The sequence below is a fragment of the Cygnus olor genome, chromosome 3 (assembly GCF_009769625.2).
Source record: "Cygnus olor isolate bCygOlo1 chromosome 3, bCygOlo1.pri.v2, whole genome shotgun sequence".
In the NCBI taxonomy this organism is placed as follows: domain Eukaryota; kingdom Metazoa; phylum Chordata; class Aves; order Anseriformes; family Anatidae; genus Cygnus; species Cygnus olor.
Genome location: NC_049171.1, coordinates 33,700,793 through 33,722,806, shown reverse-complemented (window position 1 = coordinate 33,722,806; position 22,014 = coordinate 33,700,793). Strand labels below are relative to the sequence as shown.

The window sequence follows — 22,014 nt, the reverse complement described above, 5'->3', positions numbered from 1 at the left end:
CACGACTCAATCTGTTACACATACAGCAGTTGTCAAATGATAGGATGTGTGTTTGGAAGGCTCAGGGAAGATGAAGTTTTCTCCAGAGTTGTGTGGAACTAGGCCCTGTATAATCACTGTGAAATCAAAGGTAAGGCATCTCCATGGAGTAGAGCCTCCGCTCTGGTGAAAGTGTAGACAACTTTAACTGCTGTAAGCAACATGGGCCCTGAGAGAGGGGAGCTTAAAGAAATTGGAGTTGTCTCGTGCTCACAGTTATATTATACAAAGACATCTCAGTGAGATGGGATGTGCTAACGCAGTGAGTTTTGCGGTGTTTGTTAGCAAGCTATCACAGTTTATTAAGTAGCACATCACATGCTTTTTTTTTTTTTTTTTTAAATTTTTAAAGAGTCTCACAGTCTTTATGCTCTTTGATAAATGACAGTGTCTGTCATTACGTATCCATCCTTGATTGATTCATTCCAGGCATCTGTCATCCTTCTTGCATTAGCTGCATGCATAAAAATGAATGAACCCGGCTGTGTATTGTTCATAATGGGCACCAACAGGTTACATTATTCAAGCTGTTACAGGAGGCTGCTAAAAGCAGAAGGCCAAGAGGTTGGGACACACTGGGGGCAGGGAGGCTGCTACCATTCTGAGTCCTACTAGACACCAATGGAGCCCCCTTGATGTGACACCCACGTGACGTAAACATGTCACTACTATCGCTGTTGATTTTTGTCAAAAGCTACAGAGATGTTAACTGCTATGGGCATAACTGGCATGTGATCTGCCTCTAGGTTTTGATTGGGGGTGGGGGATTAGACTGATTTTAATGTTTTGCTAACTTTTCCTGTTAAAATTTCATGAGAATTACTTTGGTAGTTACTCATCTTCTCTAGGAGCATGAGGTCCACAATAATAGTTAAGTATGCTGTGAACATGTAAGCATATTACTTAGTCAATTCAGTGCTCAGAAGACAGATGCTGTTCCTTGGAATATTATGAAGACATTTATTTCTTTTTTGAGAAAACTCTATAATGCGTGATTAAGTTTACTTATTTTAATATATGGAATTGTGTAAGTTTCTGTAAAAGGCACCAAGATCACCAGCACTGTTCTCTTTATTTTTTTTAAAGAAAATACAGATGCAAAGTACAGTTTTTCAGCAGTTTGAAGATGTATATACTTTGACTGAGGATTTACGGTTGCTAAAACAATGTGAAATTTTAGCCAACTGTTTAAATTACAGTTACCATATGAGGCCATTTACAGTGGAGCATACCTACTATTAATGTCTGTCCTATTTGCTGCCTTTTGGCATCTATACCACATGTATTGTTTTTCAGTACTGAAAAGTTTTAAAGTGCTGTATCAGTTTTCATCATAAAAATTCCATTCTCTGCACCACCCATAAGGATGAATGAAGACTGAAATCGTTCTGTGGAAAATTCAGCAAATGAAACATAAGTTTCTTAAGAATAAGTAATATAATTTAAAGAAAATTAAATCATATTCATTACCCCTAAGTAGCTTTCCAAGAGGAAAATCATCAAATGACACTTTTCTAAAAGTATTGGGAAGACATTCGATGCTATAGAATGTTTCCTTTCTTACTGTGTGAAATTTGATTGGTTTCATACAGTTCAAGGTTTGAAGAGGCCTTAGGAGAATACATATGCTATATATATTAACGTATAGTAAGATAACTTTATGGTTAATAACTTGTGCAATCTGATTAATATATTCACAATTCGGGGATATTTGTTTTGAATTCTATTAGCATCCTCACCACTTAATAGCAACCCACCTGCTACCATCTCCCCTTCCCCAAATAGGCTCACCTTGTTTTCAGGCTCTCTTTATCCATTCCTGTCTCACTCCTCCCTGTGGCTCCTGCACTAAAAGCAATCCTTCAACTTCTCTGTCATTGCTCAAGTTCTTCTCTTCCCTCAGTCTTCCCTCAATCTGTCTTTTTATTCAGTTTCTGTTTTGAGCTTCTTTCCTCCTACCAAAATCAATAGGAAAATCCCTCCCATGCTTCCAACAGAGATTTCTCCAACTTTTTTCCTCCACAATTGCTACCCCATTCCTGCCTTTTGTTATGACTCCCTCCCACTGCTGGTTCTTCTGTATTAGCTTGTTATTGAATATGGCTCATGGATACTAACTGAGGATAGCGATAGCTGAATAAAAAGAAAATCTAGTCACTATTTATTGAGTATATTTTCTTCAGTACTGTAATTCAGTTTGGTAATAAAACACATTCTCCCCTTCTTGTATTAGCTAACACAAGTCATTTTGTTTTTAAAAGTGTTGCACGCAGACATGTAAGACTGGAACAGCAACCCAACAAATTTCATGTTCAGTGCAAAGAACCTCAACAAAAACATAATTAATGCAACACAATGTTTGAGATTTTAAGCCAACAAAAGCCAGACCATTTAGAGCTAAGGTTCCCATAGCAACCTTACTCTATCTCCTCCTGTGTCTGTGTGATAGGGTCTTTTTTTTACATGACCACATATTGCTAGAGAATGTGCTGTATTATTCCATAAATAGAACATCAGTTTAATAGGTAAGTGAACTACACAAGGACTTAGAAAATTGTCTATGTGTCTTCAAAGGAAATTAAATCAGCGTGGCTTGCAGAGGTACTGTATGTATATAAACACTAGCAGAAATTTTCATGTAAGCTTCAACACAATGTTTCAACATCATTAATATAAATGATGCCTGCAAGTGGCATAACTACAAACATGCCAAAAATTCAATTATCTATTTCCCTGTATATAGATAAAATAAAGTTGAGGGATTTTTTGGTATTTCTTAAAAAATACCTTTCTATACATGGAGACTCTTCAATTTTAAGGGATTATTTTTTAGAGTAGGTAACTACCTAAAAGTATATAGGAACTCAAACGAGGCAGTCAGACTTCAGGGCCACCTTAACATCGAATCTGCACTTCACATTCTTCAACTGTGACATTTTGATGCAAAACTGTCTCAGAGAACCTAAGAATATCTTGTTACAGGCAAGGTATAAGGCACCCAACTCATAAATTTTGATTTCTACCTCTGGATGCTGGTTTAGGCACTGCAGGTCAAAACGAATGAAACACCAAGTTTCTACCAGATCTAGAGCAAGGCAAGAAAGTTGAGATCCCTCATAAGTTACCAGTAATCTCGAAGTATGTTTTTGGAATTGAAAATGTTTTGTATGACACTGATACAAAACTCTGCAAAACAGACAGCAACTGGTTAGTTTGGAGAGGATTTCAAAACAATAATAATGCAATGAAGAGAAACAAGAAATATAATTGAAATACTCCTGACACAAATGAGAGAAACGTCATCTGCTTCCTCAGTTGCGCTCTAACGTAGATTTTCCACATTCGGTTTCTTTGTAAACAAGCTTAAAGACCTGGTTAATGCTCTGACTGTTGTTAGCATCCAGGCAGGCGGATACTCTCAGCATTCAACCACTGTTAGCTCTGAAGAAATCTGACACTCAGCAATGAGATGACTAGCAAATCCCTGAAGCATCTCCTTTCTCATAATAATGTATGAACAATAACGGACAATGTGTCCAAATAGAAGTGGGTAGCAGCCTGAAATATTGAATAGTTCCCCAGAGAAATAATAACGAGGAACTATTCAACTAATATCCTTTTTCTGGCTCACAAGGACATTACAAAGCAGTAATCATATTGTGCTAGGCTGGATTTAACTTCGTTGAAACTAGCACATTAATTGTAAACCTCCACTTAAGATAGTAAAAGGTTATTCTCACACAAATGAAAAAACAAATGCCTGAGATCTTAATGTCTTCACGAAGAGCTTTCATCTAGATAGAGATTTCAGTAGGCACAACAGAGAAGTAGTTCTGTTTGAAAACAGAAACAAATGAAAAAAAAAAAGGAAAAACATAATGAAGAAAAAAAGCTTGAAAGTTTAAAGAATATGTGTATGACCTCTGAAGTAAGGAGAACAAGGCAGAGTGCATGCTGAAGTGGTTTTTCATACTATGAATAGGGGAACTAAGTTATCTGAATCTTCTTATACCCAAGAAAGTAGAGCCTTGCAAATTCTCTTAAGTAAACAGAGCACCAACAAGGATATTTGACCTCTTTGTCCTCTTAGCTGAAAAAGTCCACAACATTCCCTATAACAGGTCAATACACCTTTAACCTACGCACTACAAAGTTCACAGCTAACAGCACATTATTTTCCCTCCTGAGACAGGAGTTACTGCAGCTCCTTGCTCCCAGGAGAGCTCGGCCAGCCTTTAGCACAGCCTGGGTGCAAGGAACACCACATGCTCCAGCCAACTGCAGCCTGAGACAGACCCTCATCAACCCTCTGGTGAGGGCTAATTTCACCTACAGGTGAGAGCATTGTTCCCTTGCTGGGTTTTAGCCCGTGTGCGTTTAAGCTTTCTCCACAAACAACTACTTACGGGCTAGCAGCAGCTGCCTGGAGGAAGCAGGCTTTGAAACAGGCCAGGAGAACATCTTCCCTGCGCTCCTGAGAGGAAGGAAAAGCCTCGACGGGTACGAAGAGATAAAAGCAATGCCTCTGGTCCAGAAACAGCTCTCGCTCGGCAGGGGAACCTTCTAGCAACTTTCAGAGCTCGGGGGCAGCGCAGACAGGGCAGGGCATGGCAGGGGTTCGGGCGTTTCCCCGGACCCGCCCAACGGCCGCCCCCAACCGCCGCTGACCGTTGGCGGCCGTTGGGCGGCCCCGGGGCCCGGCCACCCCCTCAGGGGGCGACCTCGCTTCGTGTGGCGAGCAGAGGTGGCTTTGGTATCGCCCTCGGAGCTGGCTGCCTGCTGCCATGTGCCAGCCACCCCTTCCATGCCCTCCCCCCCCCCCCCCAAAAAAAGGGTGTGTGTAACAAAACCGGGGTTACAGCTACAGTTAAACCCAGCTATGTGCTCCTGTAAGAAAGCCATTTGCAAATCTTGTGGGTACAACCATTATTTTCAACTAGAAAACTCACAAGCCTCTTTTCTTTCCTAGGCAATGGGGTCAAGGCATTATTACTTTACTTGAGTTGTTTGTTACGGGCCTCATAATATCACATTTTCAGTGTTAACTCATTACATATGATATTTGTAAGTATCCTGGTCAGCACTTAGTTTAATATATAAAGACTATGGTACTAGTTTTGAAACACTTAGATTAATATATAAAAATATGTTAGGGTTGCAAACAACAATATTTCCATTTCTATAAAATGGTAATGAGCAAAATCTGTATCAAAGGATATCTCCACTTGCCTATAATGTATGTGAACATGTAATAATAACCTTCCACAATGGTAAGTGCAAGGGGATAAAGTTAGCATTGTCATCAACATTTGCCCTTCTTGGCTCACAAAGATTTTCTTGATGCTTTTATGCTCCGTGTGTACTGTCTGTGGGTTATTTGCAAACCATAATGCCATGGGAAGTGTGAGCATACAAGATATCATAGAACCATTTTGGAACCCTGTAATGGCGTTCCGATACAGAACTCTCTGTTTTAAGAAATAACCACAATTTCTAACTATGATAAATGAACTTGGAAATTTGCAGTATACATTTCAGACATAAAAATTGTGTGGGTGCTAGAGATCTTCAACCTGGAGAAGAGAAGGCTGTGGGGGACACCTTATAGTGGCATTCCAGTACCTAAAGAGGGCCTACAGGAAAGCTGGGGAGGGACTATGTTAGGGAGTATAGGGATAGGACAAGGAGTAATGGCTTTAAACTAAAATTGGGTAGATTTAGATTAGATATAAGGAAGAAATTCTTCACTCGGACAGTAGTGAGGCACTGGAACTGGATGCCAAGAGAAGCAGTGGATGTCCCATCCCTGAAGGTGTTGAAGGCCAGGTTGGATGGGTCTTTGAGCAACCTGGTCTAGTGGGAAGTGTCCCTGCCCTGGCAAGGAGGTCGGAATAAGATGATCTTTAAAGTCCCTTGCAACCCAAACCATTCTGTGATTCTATGATCTACCATATGTGATTGTCTGAAGCATGACTGCTGGGGAAATATATGTTTAAATCTTTATTGGAGCTTCTGGTGCAATAATTACTGTTTACAATAATATAACTTTTAAATCTTTTTTTTTTTTTCTTCTCATATGACCATAAAGGTAATAAGCAATTACCTATATTATCAAGGACCTATCAGTGCTGCAAAATACAATTACCTGGCATCATGTGATAAATTAACCCTTAGATTACTATTTTTTGGTTTAATGAGCCATCAAGAAAGTTAAGAACCATCAGTCACCTGTAAGAGAGAAAAAACATCTTAGTCTTTTGCTCAATTTCAAATTAAGCACTAATACATTACCTTGAAAGTTGATCAAGGTAATTTAGGTAGGTCTCAGACAGGAGTTGTCGAATACAGAATCTCTTTCAATTATGAAGGCAAGGAATCTGAAGTGCTGGAAAGATCAGAGCTCAAGCTGAGAAGAGAAAAATACTCTGGATGAGAATATGTAAGAGAGGAGAAGATCCAAATCAGGCTTTTAAATCCATCAGCAGGACCAGTTGGTGAATGATTTGGAAGATTGGTCAATTTACTTGGTCAATTTAATGTGAAACTAGAAAATCAGCACTTCGCCTTACTTTGTATTTTAGGTAACAGCTGCAATAATACTGATAATACAGACTAATGTTTGTAAAACATGTGGATGAAGTGAGGTGCTATTAATAACAAAAAGTGTCCTATATACATATTATCTCAAATTACCTACCCTGAGAGATAAGAATAATTTAAATAAATACTATTATAAAAATAAAATGCTGTTACAGCTATCTGGACCATGAGAATTCAGTCTCTGAGGTATTCACAGCCTCTAGTGCCTTAAAGTTCTTCTAACAAAGTCAGAAATATGATTATCCTCACTTAAAGGAACGTAGGCACAGACAGTGGGATTCATCATTCTTGTCTTTAGATGACTACAGAACTAGTGTACATGTGAGCTAGTGGTCTGCCCTTCTTTTGTGCTTAATGGAGAGAAGTAGGTACTTTGAAAGTGTGATTTATTTCAAATATTTTTAGATGTCTATTTGGGATGATTTGTTTCATCAAATCTGTTTCTTTCCATTTTCTGTAAAGGGAATCTAGATGCCTAGCTCAGATGTAGATTTCTATAGCATAGGAATCTCTGATTAGGTGAATCATATAAGCTGGCTATCTGAGTTCCACAGTAGCATTTGAATCACACAAACATCCCCAGTCTTGAGAAGAAGAGTATTGGATAATTTTATGTTTCTGTGCCACATCCCGTGTCTCAAATATTGATTTTTTTTTATTCCTTTCCTCACTGATGTTTCTGGGCAGGTTCTTTTCTCTAATGCTGTTGGACCCAGATTTATGTTCAGAATATGCCTACGTGTCGTGCTGTGAGTAGGCACAGTCTTTCTATGCCTGTGCTGAAAGCTAATACAAACTCACACTGCCAGTGCCCTGAGCCAGCCATGAGTGTGCTCACTCTGTGCACAGCCTAGGCTAATTAACTGTGCCAGACAGCAACCTTGTTAGCTCTGGCACGGTGAGACATTTACTGCACTCACACATCTCTTGGTCAGCACAGAATATAGGCAGGGTGATCAGGGGCCTGTCTAAAGTACAACATGTAGACAGAGCTGCAGAAATTGTAGAACCCTTCCATCTGCTTTTATTATTGTTATTATAATTTTTGCAGCTACACAGTCTGCTTGTTGTTTGACTACAATTATCATTATGTATTAGAGCAGGTAATAGGGTAAGTAAAATAGAAAAGAGCTAGTGATGTATTGGAATAGTTGAATATACAGCTTCTTCTTTCTTCTGTGTGATATAGCTGAGTTAACAACTCTAACAAAAATAGTGTCCAGTCTTCTAGATAGGGAGAGCCAAAACTTGATGTTCACTAGTGTGAGTAACAAGTAACTCAACAAGAGCAATTTTAAACTCGTAATTATAGTGTTTAAGATTAGAGGATGTCCTATACTGGGCAAAGGATATGACATACCTTCATTGGGGTGTAGTAAGGCTGAGATCCTGCAGTGGGATGGCCTTTACAAGAACTTTGCGTCAATCTCGTCAGGAAATTCAAGAGACAGCTTCACCTCCTGCATCACATAGCGATCTGCATCTATAAGCATTGCATCCATGTTATTCTTCACCCTTTTCCTTAACTTAATCACTTACCGTGTAAACAGCTACGTGACATTTTTCCTTATCTGTTGTGTTGTCTGCTGGGAACAGGGAACTTGTAGCTAGCGAATAACTTCCTTATCCTGTCTCACACAGACATCATTTTGCTTGTGGAAGCAGCATCTTTAATCAGTTTTAGTTAAGATTTATCTTTTCTGCCATCTCTGGACTGAAAATTTCTTCATAACTTTTTCATCTTGTGAAATTATATTGTTATGGCCATGTTTTATAGTGCTGTCCTGTGCGTTTGATGAAGGTAATTACAAAATTTTAAGCAAGGGTAAGGATTTGTAGACGACTTATTCATGCACGAGAGTGAGGTGGAACACTGTCCTTCCAAAAAACATTTAGAAAGTAAATCAAAGGATTATGGTTTTTGATTTTTATTCCTTTACAAAGCTGAAACGGCAGAATGTCTCTCTTCAAGTTTTTGAGGGAGTGTTCTAATTAGTCAGCTGAAGAACAGTTCCTACTATAAATGTTAATAGGCAATCTTGGTTTTCTGAACTAGGTATGTGCAGTAATAAAAGAGCAAGTACCCTTGTAAATGACTTTGTTACCTTTTCAAATCATTCTTTTAGAACTATACTTTCATTTTTATGCTGCTTATCTTGGCCAGATTGTGCGATTAACATACTTTTGTTTAGAAAACAACAAAAAACACCTGTTTTGTCAGTCTTAATCTTTAAAATAGGATAAATGAACCATGGAAAGTATGTATCAATATTTCACTCTTCAGAAAAATTTACAAATCTCATAAAAGTGCCCTGTCATGTCCTTGAACTCTGTAATACAAGGATCCACAGTACGAGGACAGAAGTAGCCCAAGTCAGTATAAGATATCAGGAGGTATAGCACTATTTGATGACAGAACTTTTCTATGACTGACATTTAGTGGATGTTTTATAGTGGAGTTTTAGTGGACTGCATTTAGTGATGCTGTATTCTCACAATAGCAAGCAGAAGCTTTGATATAGCCTAGCCCACCTTTGATTTCAGTTTCACATGGAATTGTCAATTAATTTTTTCATGTAAAGACTCAAGGATTCTACACATCCAACAGTTTTTCTTAGTTTGTCACAAGGGGGCAGATCAGTACTGTTCAAGTTTATCGTTTTTTCCCCTAACAATCAGCAGTAGCAATCTACAAAAGATGTATGTTCGGACTGAAAATTTGAGAAATCCTGAAGTACATTGTTGCATACAGTTTAATTTTAACATGAATACTGAATTATTAGGGTTTTACTGAAATAGTTTGATTACAGAATGCGCGCTTGATTTGGAAGATTGTATTTGTAACCTTTAAATTCAAGAAATCAAATTAAACAATATAGTATGATGGATTTTCCACTCTACTTATTTCACTGTTCACATAGTGTACTATCAAACACTGCAAATGGTTAGCTATTGCCACTTTTGTATCATATAATTTATAAATGCAAATGAGAAACATTTGATTCTTTAAAGCTTGCTTCCAAAACTTCTGTCTCTTTCACAATTTCTGGTACTTCTGTGATAATAGTGTGTAGTATCTCTTAAAAATAAATTTGATTTGTGAAGGTAAATTAAAAAGGTAGAAATTTAGTTCCAGAAATACACCTCTTTCTTAAAAAAACAAACCTCTCTTTTACCCTTCACTTTTTGCAAACAGTGTATTCTTACCTCAAACTGCATCCCTCTGTTTATTTGCTACTAAGATAACTCAATAGCCCACTCAGTTGAAGGATGTAAACCAATTTAACTTGAATATTCATCATTTCCTGTGAGTCTTTTTTTCTCTCTTTTATGGATTCTACTCATTCATTGCTTTTCATTCTCTGCTGAAAAGTAACATTCTAGGTTTCCTTTTTTGATATTCACCGAATTCAAAGCAGCAGCATTCAGTCTTACTTGTTATGGTTGGGCCTCACTATGTTTACATATACATATATATACTGAAAGAGGAAGAGAGCTCCAGCTTACAGATCTTTCAAGATAAGGCTGATCTTTCAAGATAAGGCTGTGCTCAAGACCTTAAACACATAGTACAAGCTAGTACCTGGCTTGAAAGGATCCCTTGCATTTTGATCTAGGAAGAGAAAAGTGCTTTTTGTATGAGAGGAAAAATAGAAATAAACCTATTGAATACACTGTATGTTGTAAAGGATGGCCAAATTTGTATTTCTGGTAAAATTTTCCCTGAATTCTGTTGTAGCATGAGAATATTTCCTGTGCTGAGAAGCTGTAGACTGGACATGTACTGTAGCACTTTGCGCAAGTATTTTTAGAATATATGTACTAACTATCTCATTTTTAATACCAATGATTGTAGCAAAATAAATATATAAACAATACATCAATATATTTAGAAGTTGTTACCAGGAAAAAGATAAAAATAGCCAGTTCTGACCACATATAACAGAAATGTGACCACTGTCACGTGGCAAAAGGAAATTAGAAGAAAAACAGATGAAATGAAAAGAAGCCTACCTGAATTTCAGGGATGGATTTAACCAAAATCCTGTGTTCCACAGCATGGAATACTGTACAGACAGAAACTTCTATCTGTCAAACTCTTAACAAGCAATAAAATTTTAAGCACTTGCCTCTTAAGCATTTGCAAAATAAGACAATTCAGAAGGTTGCAATTTGATGACAAATAGTGGTTTTAAAGCATAAATACAACCTGCCTTCAGAAGTATCAGGCCTCTTGTGTAAGACAAGATGAAACACAGAAAAAATGAACCTTAATTTTAGTAGAGTTGCAATCAGTCTTTACTAGAAGGTGGCAAGAATTTTTTGATGAAATAAAATTTCTCAAACCAAATAAAAATAACCAGAGTCTGACACTGAGATCACATGTAGAAAATTCCAGCTTTAATATTTAAGGTATGAGAATGCTATAGGAAACCAAAGACAGAATCTAGTTAGTAGCACCACTTTTTTTTTTTCTTTTTCTTGGTATAAATAAATATACATGTATTGTGATAACAGTTCTTTCAAAGGAATTGGCATTTGACTAAAATATTTGGCACATTAAATTCTGATCCCATATTCAAAACCAAATTATTTAAATAGGATTAAAATCTTCATACATATATATATATTCATGTATCTTCAGATGTCAGGTTTTGTTACAAATAGCAACTACTTTAAATATCTGTTCTCAGTTTGCAGGTCAAAGATACACGGGATGGAGTACAGAGTGGTAATTGTTTTGAGATCAAAAGAAAGGCATTAAAAAGCTTTGTTGAAATATGTACTCTATTTTTAAAAGAACAAGATTTCAACTGGCCTTTGCTTTTTTTCTACATCAAAACAGTGTTATTTAAACACATATAATTATTATGTACAATTCTATTGTTTTAAAGTGTCCCTTGGTAATAGTTAATGAGAGAAACAGAAATGTATTAATTATGCCAAATATTTATTCCATGCTGCCATTACTCCTACTGGTAAATCTAGTGTGTACTGACCTTATTCATTGTATCCAGGACATTATGTAAGGGAAAAGTATGCATAATGTTGTTGTGGACAGTACATCCCACACTTACACAGAATCAAAGTACTCTTTAAGACATTTTGTAGAATCTAACCAGTGATACAGACCAAATGGCAAACTTTCAGCATACTGTGTTTGCAGATTTCAGCTGAGCCCTCTAAGAAATCTTTCTGGATGTGAATGGACTTTCTACTCTCTATACATTTTAAAACACCATTGAGGATTTCTGTCAGATCTTTTCTCTTTAATTCTGAATTCAGCAACAAAGTGTAATGCCCAGAAATCTTTGGAAAGCAGTGACAAAGGCTATGGTAAGTGTTTTTTGTTGTTATTTGTTTCTTTTTAAATTCAGATTTATTTTATAATGCTAGAAAAACACTTTAGAAAATTAATTTTGAAGCTTAATTCAGTGGATAAATTTATTGTGTTGTTTAATACATTTTCACTGACTGCATACTAAACACTGAATGAAGACTTAACGTCATCTATTCTGTTGTTAATGATTATGCTGTTTGACTTGGATTTTCTAGAGATATTTACTGATACATAAATGTGTAGTATATGCATACATGTGAAGTGCATGACATTTTGTAAGTTTATTGCATTTAGAAAAAAAGTAATTTATGTTCTATCTTATTTTTAGGAAGGTATTTTTATCACTTTTACTGGTATTGTATGCATTTCTACAAGAAGAAAGAGGGCATACAACTGAATGGAAATTATAGAGTTTAGAAAAAGTCATTAAAAATGAGAAGGGCACCATGCGTTTTACACCTTACCCAGTTTTGCAGTGAAAATGTCTAGAAACCATCCTTAAGTGAAAGCTTAGTCTGTAAAGAATGTTCAGGAAACACTGTGTCACAGAGCATCAGATCTGTTGCCTCTATAATCTCTGTGGAGGACGCAGGGTGTAAGTGGAAAATGAAAAAGTTTCTGAATTATTTCCATGAGAAATATGTATGGTTCATTTTACCCACCTATTTTATATGCGGATCTAAGCCCAAAAGTGTTGATAACTTCTTAAGAAAGAGCAATGAGAGATGGTTGTCACTCATGTCTTCAGGACTGTATGACAGAATGTCCACTTCTAAGTAGTGAGAAGGAAACAGGAAATGAACATGCAATGCTCCACGTGCCTAAATTTCAATTCCGAGTGGAGGCACAAAGATGGGAACTTTGCTGTGTAGTGGCACTGTGGTTGTGCTGTAGGCCTGAGAAAGTTAACATAATGCTGTTGGAATATTCTTAAACCATTTCTTTCCATCCCAATCTTAATACGCTAAAATGTCATTTATTGCTCCAGCTGATGACTATTTCTGAAGAGGCTGCCCCATCTCAGAACATCTGAAGGTTGGCTTCCTGCTTGGTGAAAAGCTTTCTAGTAGAGACTCAGCTTTATGGAAGTTAGCTGAAAGAACAGCTGTGAAAAAATGAAGGGTACTTTTTTACTGGTAAATTAAGCTGGTCCAAAATAATGGCCTCAGCACTGCCATATGATTATACAGTTAAATTGTTGGAGCAAGACCCTGTGACAACTTTGGTTTGTACACACTAACACTTCCCTAGATAGTGCCTGGGAAAGGTTCAGGTTAGCACAGGCCAGGGATGACTCCCACTAGGCAGGCTGGAAGCAGGTAGAGGAGGGCCATGTGGGCACAGTATTATTTACAGATGTAGCCAGGGATGGTGAAGCCACAAGCCCAGACTCAGCGTAATTAAGCTGGTAAAATGGAGACATGCAAAGACTGGTATGAAAGGGTGTAGTTCCAAAGGAGTCATATAAAACATCCAGTAGAATGAGAGCCCCTGTGGTTTATCTTGCTTTACAGGGTACAGAACTATGCTCTGGGTGCTATGTGCCACATAGCCTGTTCTGCACTGGCTTTGAGGTGTGATCTTCACAGGTGGAGCATATATGTGAAATGTAAAGAGTTATAAATATATAATCAGATTATTTCTGGTGTTTGTCATGCACCTTATGTTTTCTTTTGCTAAAAGTCAAAATATATTTACGTCAGAATGGGTGCTGTATATTTGCCCTGAGACTCTAAATAGTTAGCTATTTCTTGCTACAAATGGATAATAATAAGCTTTGAAATCTAAATGAATAAGCTTTGAAATGTTTATGTTTAGAAAATAAGTTTATTTTAAACACTAACATCAGAACTGTGATAGTTTTGGTCACCAATTGCACAATTAGACCTCCTAAGTGACAAACTTCAGCAGTTTTCAAAAGAAATGGAGCCCTATGCCTCTAGGTGGCATTATGTAGTCATTTAATAACTATGGAAAGGCATAGAATGCTGACAACCCATACAGATAATGTGAAAACCAGTGAGTATTACTGCACCACAATAAATCTTTTTGTTTTCAAGTAGTAATAATGTTTTTTAATGGTATCACTGCAAGAGCAAGATACAAAATTTGCATATGGTTTTTCTAACAGAATGCTGGTAATTGCTAGCTTATTAACTCAGATTAATATGCATTTAAAAGGATTTCTATAGAAAATATAGTAATATTAAAAAAAGGGGACAAATAACAAAGGCATTGCGAGTACAATGCACTCACACAGTGTAAGGTTTTTTATGCAGTTCCTCCATTTTTATCCAGCCTTGACTTAGAGCTACAGATGGGTCTTGGTTAAAACCCTGGAGATGAATAACTCCAAACCCTGATGATGTTCAACACTCACTTCCAGTTACAAATTTTGCAAATGTTCCCCATATTTAGAATGGGACTAGCTCCTGGAACCAATTACTCATAATCTTTAGTGTGCTTGGAATCCAGTCTCAGATCCAAAATGTGCAGCCTTAGTACCCTCTCTACCAAGAGTACTGTGGCCTTTGGGACTTTTTTAACAAAGTCTGTTCAGTCTACCAGTTGCTATGATGGCTTCATAATGAGAGAAAATATCCATGAGAAACTAGTTTTCAAATGCCTGAGATCTGCAGATAATGCATGTAAGCCAGAGGATTGTCTCATTAGTAATGGCACCAATTCTGACCAGGCCTATAGCTGTTGTTGATTCACCTTTATAGATTAGGGCACATTTGGTCTTTAAATTTCTTGAGAATTTTGATAAAAATTTGAGTTTTACTTATCTGTAAGTTTTGTTTATAGGTGCTTTTAGTTTAAGTTTCTTAAAAATTTCTTATTTCTGAAGTGTATTATTAAACAGATGAAACAATACTTACCTTGAGCAAACTGTGTAGTCCTTTTCCCCTTTACTAGATTAATGAGTCCTGACACTAGTTATGGTGAGAAAAAGGTAAGCTTTGTCTTGGTTCTTTGCTGTCCAGTAGGTCAGCATCTGGATGCTACATTTCCGGATTAGAGGAGAGCCTAACTGTCAAGTCCATGAAATGCACAGCTTGTCATAGGGTAAGAGGGCTTCAAGTATAAAGTTTTAGCTTGGAACCATGCCTAACAGTGCTGCTTCTCTAAGCCCAGGACTGCGCTAAGTGATATGCCTGCTGCATGTACCCATCAGTGTGGCAAAACTACAGCTGGGACAGGCCAGCCAGCTGCACGTGGTGTGCTCAGTGCTGGGGCAGGAGAGTGGCAGTGACAGGACTATTGGTCCTTGAGATGCAGCTGCAGCAGTGGGAGAACCTGAAACTCCTGTCCAATGAAGATCATGCTCCATGTAAGGTACTTGACAGGTCTGCCAAAAGAAAACAGGTGTTGTTCTCCAGTAGTACCTACAAAACAGGAAAGGGAGCTCTTCCTTTAAACATTTCCCACTGTTTTTGATGTATGACATGTTTTTCTAAATGAAGGAGTCTTAATAACAAATAGAGTTTGGTGATGCATAGCTTATATGGTCTGTTGGTAATGGTACTGGCAAGAAGTGGAGAGATACATCAGTCTTCAGTTCATGGTGGAATTCCTTCATTTGTGACACTGGTGTCTTTCAGACCAAGGAGGCTGCCAAAATCTGCAGGCAGCCATTTTAGTGCCTGAGCAGGCAAATTCTTCAGTTGATTACTAGAGGAAGAAGATTTCCATCCCATATGCTTTTAGTATTTGTCATTAGCATATGTGAGTAGAAGGTATAAAAGTATACATTATTTTGATTTTTATTCTTTTTAGATTTAACCTAACAAAATCTCATTCAAATACAGGTATAAGAAATGTAACCTGTTCTTTCACCTGTTGCACTCATTCACTCTACGCATAATATACTAGTGTAAGATCTGTTCTATAATGAACTACATCTACATACAAATGTAGCTAATATAGCATGATAAGTCTGTCAGATACTGACAGAACTATCTCTGAGGCAGATTTTTTTTTTTTTTTTCGGGGGGAGGGCTTTTTTATTCCTTTGTTACACACTAAATATGATTTACTGTTCTTTATAAAGATCTGATGTAAATAAGGCTTGCATTTGATTAATAAAACATCCCTGAGATAACCAGGATGCTTTCAAGAGGTTTTAATGTTTTGTTCTAGGCCCTTCCTTGTTTATACTGGCTTCGGCTGTTGTAAGCATGACCACAGAGATAGTTTACTTCAAGTTCAAGTAGAAAAGTTGGGTTAAAATTTGGAGAAAATCTTTACTAGCTTAGCTAAATGCATTTGTTCCTGAGGTACATCTTTCTATTGACCCTTAGTCAACAGGTCTCAGCAGTCTTCACTATCTGTGGCATGATTTTCTGGTGAAACAGAAGAGCTTAAGAAAAAATGAAAAACACAGGGCCACTAAATGTAGTGAAAATGGAGAAAGCCCATGAACAGAAGATTAGCTGTTTGAAATAGCTGCTGAAATGAAAACTTCAAGTTTGTGAAGGAAATACAATTGTGTTTTTGGAGTAGACAGATACCTGGGATCTAGAAGCAACAGTTAAGACAGCAAGGGTGAATGTTGTATCATCGAATTTCAGACATCAGAGAGATTTGATTTAATCTCACCATTTTACCAGTGGAGAGAAATAAATAATTCTAGGGAGTGATTTCACTGTCTGTGTTAGTAAGAGAAGAACTACACTTTAGAAATGCTTGTTTCTCTTGACACCGCAGGGAGTCTGGATAGCTGGCTCAAAAGCATTCACGAACGCTATAGATTTCTATATTAGTACAGCTGAATCCCATGCTGATCATAATGCGTATGATCCATAGTGTAGATATCACAATGATGGGAAAGTTCGCTAGCAGCTGAGGTGAGAGTGTGGGTTAAAGAGGCTCTTGCCCCTGCTTGCCTCTCCTTTCTTTAGAAATTCCTCTGGTTTCAGATATAAAACTCTCTTAAACCAATAGGTGTTTGGTACCAAATGAATAAACTGGGTAAAGTTTTTATATACAATTTATTAACATCTTTCTTCTTGCAGTATAATACATAGTTATCTCAAGCTCCTTATGGATGTGTTTTCCTTCCATTTATGTGAAGTTCATTGGCTGAAGCCCAGAGTTACAAAAAGTCCTCCTAACACTGGACTATCTAGTCTGAAGTGTCCTCTCTTCAAGTATCAGCTTTCTCAGTCATACTGCTTGTATGAAGAGCAATTGTTGGACTACTTCTGACCAGTAAAAAAGTGATGCATTTCTATGTAGCCACTACCAGTATCTTGAATTAGTCCCAGAGAGGTGGGGCAGAGTTGGAGCAATATTTTCATATTATAATATATTGAAAGGTTGCAATATATAGTTTGTTATACTGATGGAGTTAGACAAATAACAGAAGCTAATTGCAGAAGCGCCATGCTATTGTTTGTTTGTTTGTTTGTTTGTTTTTTAACAAATAGTGCATTAGTGAGGTGTTCCATAGAAAGAATGAGAAGATTGGGAAGGTGTGGGCAGTCCAGGAGAATGGGTATCACCATAATTCCGTTTTTTTCTGAAGGTCAGGTGAAGGCTGACTTAATTCGATGGCAGCTGAACAGAAAACAAACCTGCTTACATTCCAGAGGAGTTAATTCAATGATTGTGGTGAAGTCAAAGAAGAGGAATTTGGGAGGGTTTGTTCATTAGGGATTTCTTGGAACAACATTTTGGTGCTTCATCTTTTCCTTTTATATGCTTTAACTCATTTATTTTTATCCTATTCAAACAATATAGAAAAAAAAGTCTTGTTTTTGAAGTTGTTATTTATAAATATTGTTTGCTATATAAATATTGTGTGCTTATTTGGTTGTAACAAGCAGATAATTTCATAATATTTATACATTTCTAATTTGCAAAAATAATGATGTTGGAGAATTAATGGAACTATGAAAAATTTATTCTGCTGCTTTCTCTTGTACATATTCATTGAAGAAACCTGAGGCAAGATCTGGGATGTCAGAAATATTTACATAAAGAACAGGGAGATGTTCATATTCACTTCTATAAATACATTTAAAGTTTATTTGACCCATATATGTTTGGGCTGAATTTTATTTTATTTTATTTTATTTTATTTTATTTTATTTTATTTATTTATTTTTGTGGAATCTCTCAAAAGTACAGATCTTATTTTTGGAGTAGCCTATTTTTCCATTTATTCTTGTAATGTATCCAGGAGAAAAAAAAAAGGGGGGGGGGGGGGGAAGAGGGGACAGAATAAAAGGACATGCACTAGCTAGGATTAAAGAAAAAAAAAACAGGTACCATCAGTGGTAACAAAAATATGACTAACCAGTCAGAAGATATTCACTGAATTCACTATTCTGTCCATGACTTGACGACAGCAATGGAAGGACTTTTTCCCACTGTGTGCCTGTAAAGATTTTACTGGATTTGATGGAGAAAGGTCTCAAAGTAAGACGATACGTCTCCTCACTGGGACGTGAGTCCATTTCTCTCTAGGGTACAGTGTTTTCCTGCCTGTGACTAGTCCTGCCTGTGTCCTTCTTTCCAGCAGTGTGGAGGCTCTCTCGCTCTGTGCAGTTGAGCGGTACTTGTAACTTCAGACCCTGGCCATCCTTTGCTATCACGTGAGTCGACTGCACTTGACTACTGGTAAATTCCTTACAGTCAAGAGGATAAATGTGCAGCAAGCAGCTGGTCAGGAGCAGTGACTTTTCCTACCATCCTGAGAAAACTTCTCATAAGTAGCTCTCACTCTACACCCGCCTCAGTTTCACCTCTTGCATCCTGATAACTTAAGATGTTAACCCAGTTAACCACACAAGTAACTGGGCTACTTGTGTGGTAGCTCAGGAGTGTCACATCGGTTGCCAGCTGCTCCCAAATACAGTATTTGTCCAGGTTCACTTTGTCATCAGTTCTAAGTCTTCATGGGTGTTGTGGTTTAGCCCAGCTGGCAGCTAAACACCACACAGCCGTTTGCTCACCCTCCCCCCTCCCTCTCTGGGATGGGGGAGAGAAATGGGAAAGTGAAGCCTGTGAGTTGAGATAAAGACAGTTTATTAAGACAGGAAAAATAATAATAATAATAATAATAATAATAGTAGTATTAATAATAATAATGTGTAGGAAATAAGTGATGCACAATGCAATTGCTCACCACCCGTTGACCGATGCCCAGCTTATCCCCGAGCAGCCGGCCCCCCCCCCACCCCAGCTAGCCACCCCTATATATTGTTCAGCATGAGGTCAGATGGTATGGAATACCCCTTTGGCCAGTTTGGGTCAGCTGTCCTGGGTCTGTCCCCTCCCAGCTCCTGCTGCATCCCTAGCCTGCTCGCTAGCAGGACAGAGCGAGAAGCTGAAACATCCTTGGCTTGGTGTAAGCACTGCTCTACAACAATTAAAACATCAGCGTGTTATCAGCGCTCTTCTCATCCTAATCCAAAACATAGCACCCTGCCAGCTACTAGGAGGAAAATTAACTCTGTCCTAACTGAAACCAGGACAATGGGACATGCAAGGCCTGTGATAAGCTGCTGTACCAGGCAGGTTCCCCTTTCAGCTCCACTGACCCTCTGTGCTTCTGCCTGATGCACTCTGGTATTCCCAGGGCCTGCTCCAAACATGCCAATCAGCAAATACAAAACAGTTATTTTCTTTATTTTTCTCTGTATTTTTTCCTGTACTCCCTGAAGGATGGCAAAGAATATTTCTTCCACAGTTTGATCACAGTGATTGGGGTGAGTGTGTGAATGACAAGATGCTCATATGTGCAGAAACAGATGGAAAGAATACAAATTGCCTGCCCAACACCTTTACCACACACAGAGATATACTGTCCCTTCCTCTCTTGTTCCCTTCCAAAAGAAAATGCTCTGAAGAGACAACATTCATGCAATATTTGGACTTTTAGAAATGAATATTGCCCCCAGACAGGTCTCAGTATCTGAGTTAAAGGCCTAAGTGAAGCTGGAGTTATTATAGAAAGCTGCTTTCTACTTCAGTGTAGTAACTGCCTTCAATTTCAATCAGCACAGAAAACTATTTAAAATCCAATTCTATTTTATTATTTCTCATCGTGTTTCTGTTCTGATATTACAACAGACCATGAATATGTCTTGTTTTAATGGCTTTTGAAGTTCATTTACATATTTGGAGGCAAACTGACTTTTTTTTTTATATGTATCTTTCTATATAAATGTATCAAAATAATTGAATCACCATGTTTTTAGGCAAAGGCCTGCCTTGCTGGCTGTCTCTCGCCTTATGTTAAAGTCCTTGGCTTTGTTACAAATGCCAGAAATGAACCTCAGTGCAGGTGAAGGCTTGGAGCTCATATGCATACTGAAGAGTGTTTATTTTCCTTGGACTTGGAGAGACGTATATTTAACAATGTCCGTCAGCTGGCACTGTAAGCCAAACTGATTGCACAGAACAGTCATTTATATCTTGTTAGGTTCTTAGACTGCCCTCATCACTGAAATTTCCTTATTTATGCTACAATACATTGAGCAATATCTACCCCAGCTCTTCATTTTTTCTTTTTTTTTTTTTTTTTTGTTTCTTTTTTTTAGCATTAGGACATGTTTCTTTTCTTCCCTGTCCTGGTTGGTTGGTTTGCCTGTTTCCCTTCTGGGCTTTTGCTTATTGCTCAACAGAGAAGGTACAATTCCTACCGATATTTAAGGTGAAGGATGCAGAGCTCTCTTTATCAGATTTTTCCTCCTTTTTTGACAAGCAAGCTATTTGTTTGGTTTCTCTGTTTTATAGAGCACTAAAACTCAATGTGACAAACCAGCCGTATCCTTCAGCTACAGCAGAATTAATCTTGTCTTTAGGTGTTCAGGTTCTGCTTCAGTACTTTGTTACCCTCTGTTGAGAATGATTTATTTCACTTGTTTTGCAATGTTTTTCTGATTTGTCTTGTTTTTAACTTAGAATGGTCATGTAGTTCTATTCTGCTTGAGTTAATTCTCAGATATGTCACCACGGTCTGGTGAGTATTAGCTTTTTTATCTATTGCTTGTTTTCTTGAAGGCTAAACTGTCCCTAGAAGAGTCTTAGTGATGGTGTCTTGGAGATCTGTTACCTGCTGGAAATATTTTATATCCCAATCCATCACACGTGTAACACTAAAAAACAAACAATGCAGAAGCCCTTAGTGGATGATGTGGAGGGCATCCTTTTGACAGAAATATAGAAGAATAATTTGAGATTCATGAGTGTCTTCTTGACTTTCTAGAAAGATTTACTTAGGCCTGAGGGAGAAAGAAAACCTGCTTAATATGGAAGAGTTGTGGGAAAAACACGACAATATAAAGGAAATGTAAATTTTTAAAGGTATGTATGTGGGAGGGAAGCTCAAAACACTTACAGATCTTGGCCTCCCGCCTTCTGTAAAAGGAGTAACGTGAGGGCAATATTTGCCAAAAAAAAAAGATCTGTTTCTTGTTAAGGGAATCTTAGGCTTAATATAGATTCTAGGCATAATATACTCTGTGTATCAGCTCTGAATATATAATTGAATCATACATTTCCTCAGTATCACTTAATTAAGCAGTTCAAGAGATTCTTTGGACTTCTCTTAGACAAACACTGACTTTCAAAAACAGATGCTGTGCTCTTCAGTATTGGAGGACCTGTGTCACTTAAATCACCAGGAGAGTGCTATCAGCTTGAACAACCAGCAGTACAGCTTGCTGCTTGACCCTCTATTATTTAGCAATGTACTAACCATGAAGACTTAGGTCGTGACATACAAGAAGTCTTGAAAACATAAAAATGACCATAACTGTAGGAATTTCTGGGAAAAAAAAAATCTGCTTTATTTACTTTCTAGTTAAAAAACAAACAAACAAAAAAAAACTTTGCTTTTTGAAAATGTTACATTCACATAAAATAAGCACATGAAAAATACTACTAGATATATTCATGACATTAATATAAATTATTACTCTATTAAAATGATAAATATAAAATGTGGAATTGTGCTGGAGATCAGATTCTTCTGACATTACTTAATCACAAATGAATGTTTAATCATATCTTGAAGATGA

At 37.5% G+C, this 22,014-nt stretch overlaps 1 protein-coding gene across 1 annotated transcript in view; it reads right to left on the bottom strand.

Moving 5' to 3' along the window:
* Nucleotides 1-8,141, bottom strand: part of SENP6 (SUMO specific peptidase 6) — a 96,083-nt gene extending 87,942 nt beyond the window's left edge. Inside the window, 2 exon segments of the mRNA XM_040550929.1 lie at nucleotides 4,446-4,610; nucleotides 8,050-8,141. Of these exon segments, the coding sequence (XP_040406863.1) occupies nucleotides 4,446-4,610; nucleotides 8,050-8,141 (257 nt within the window).
* Between the last annotated feature and the right edge of the window lie 13,873 nt (nucleotides 8,142-22,014).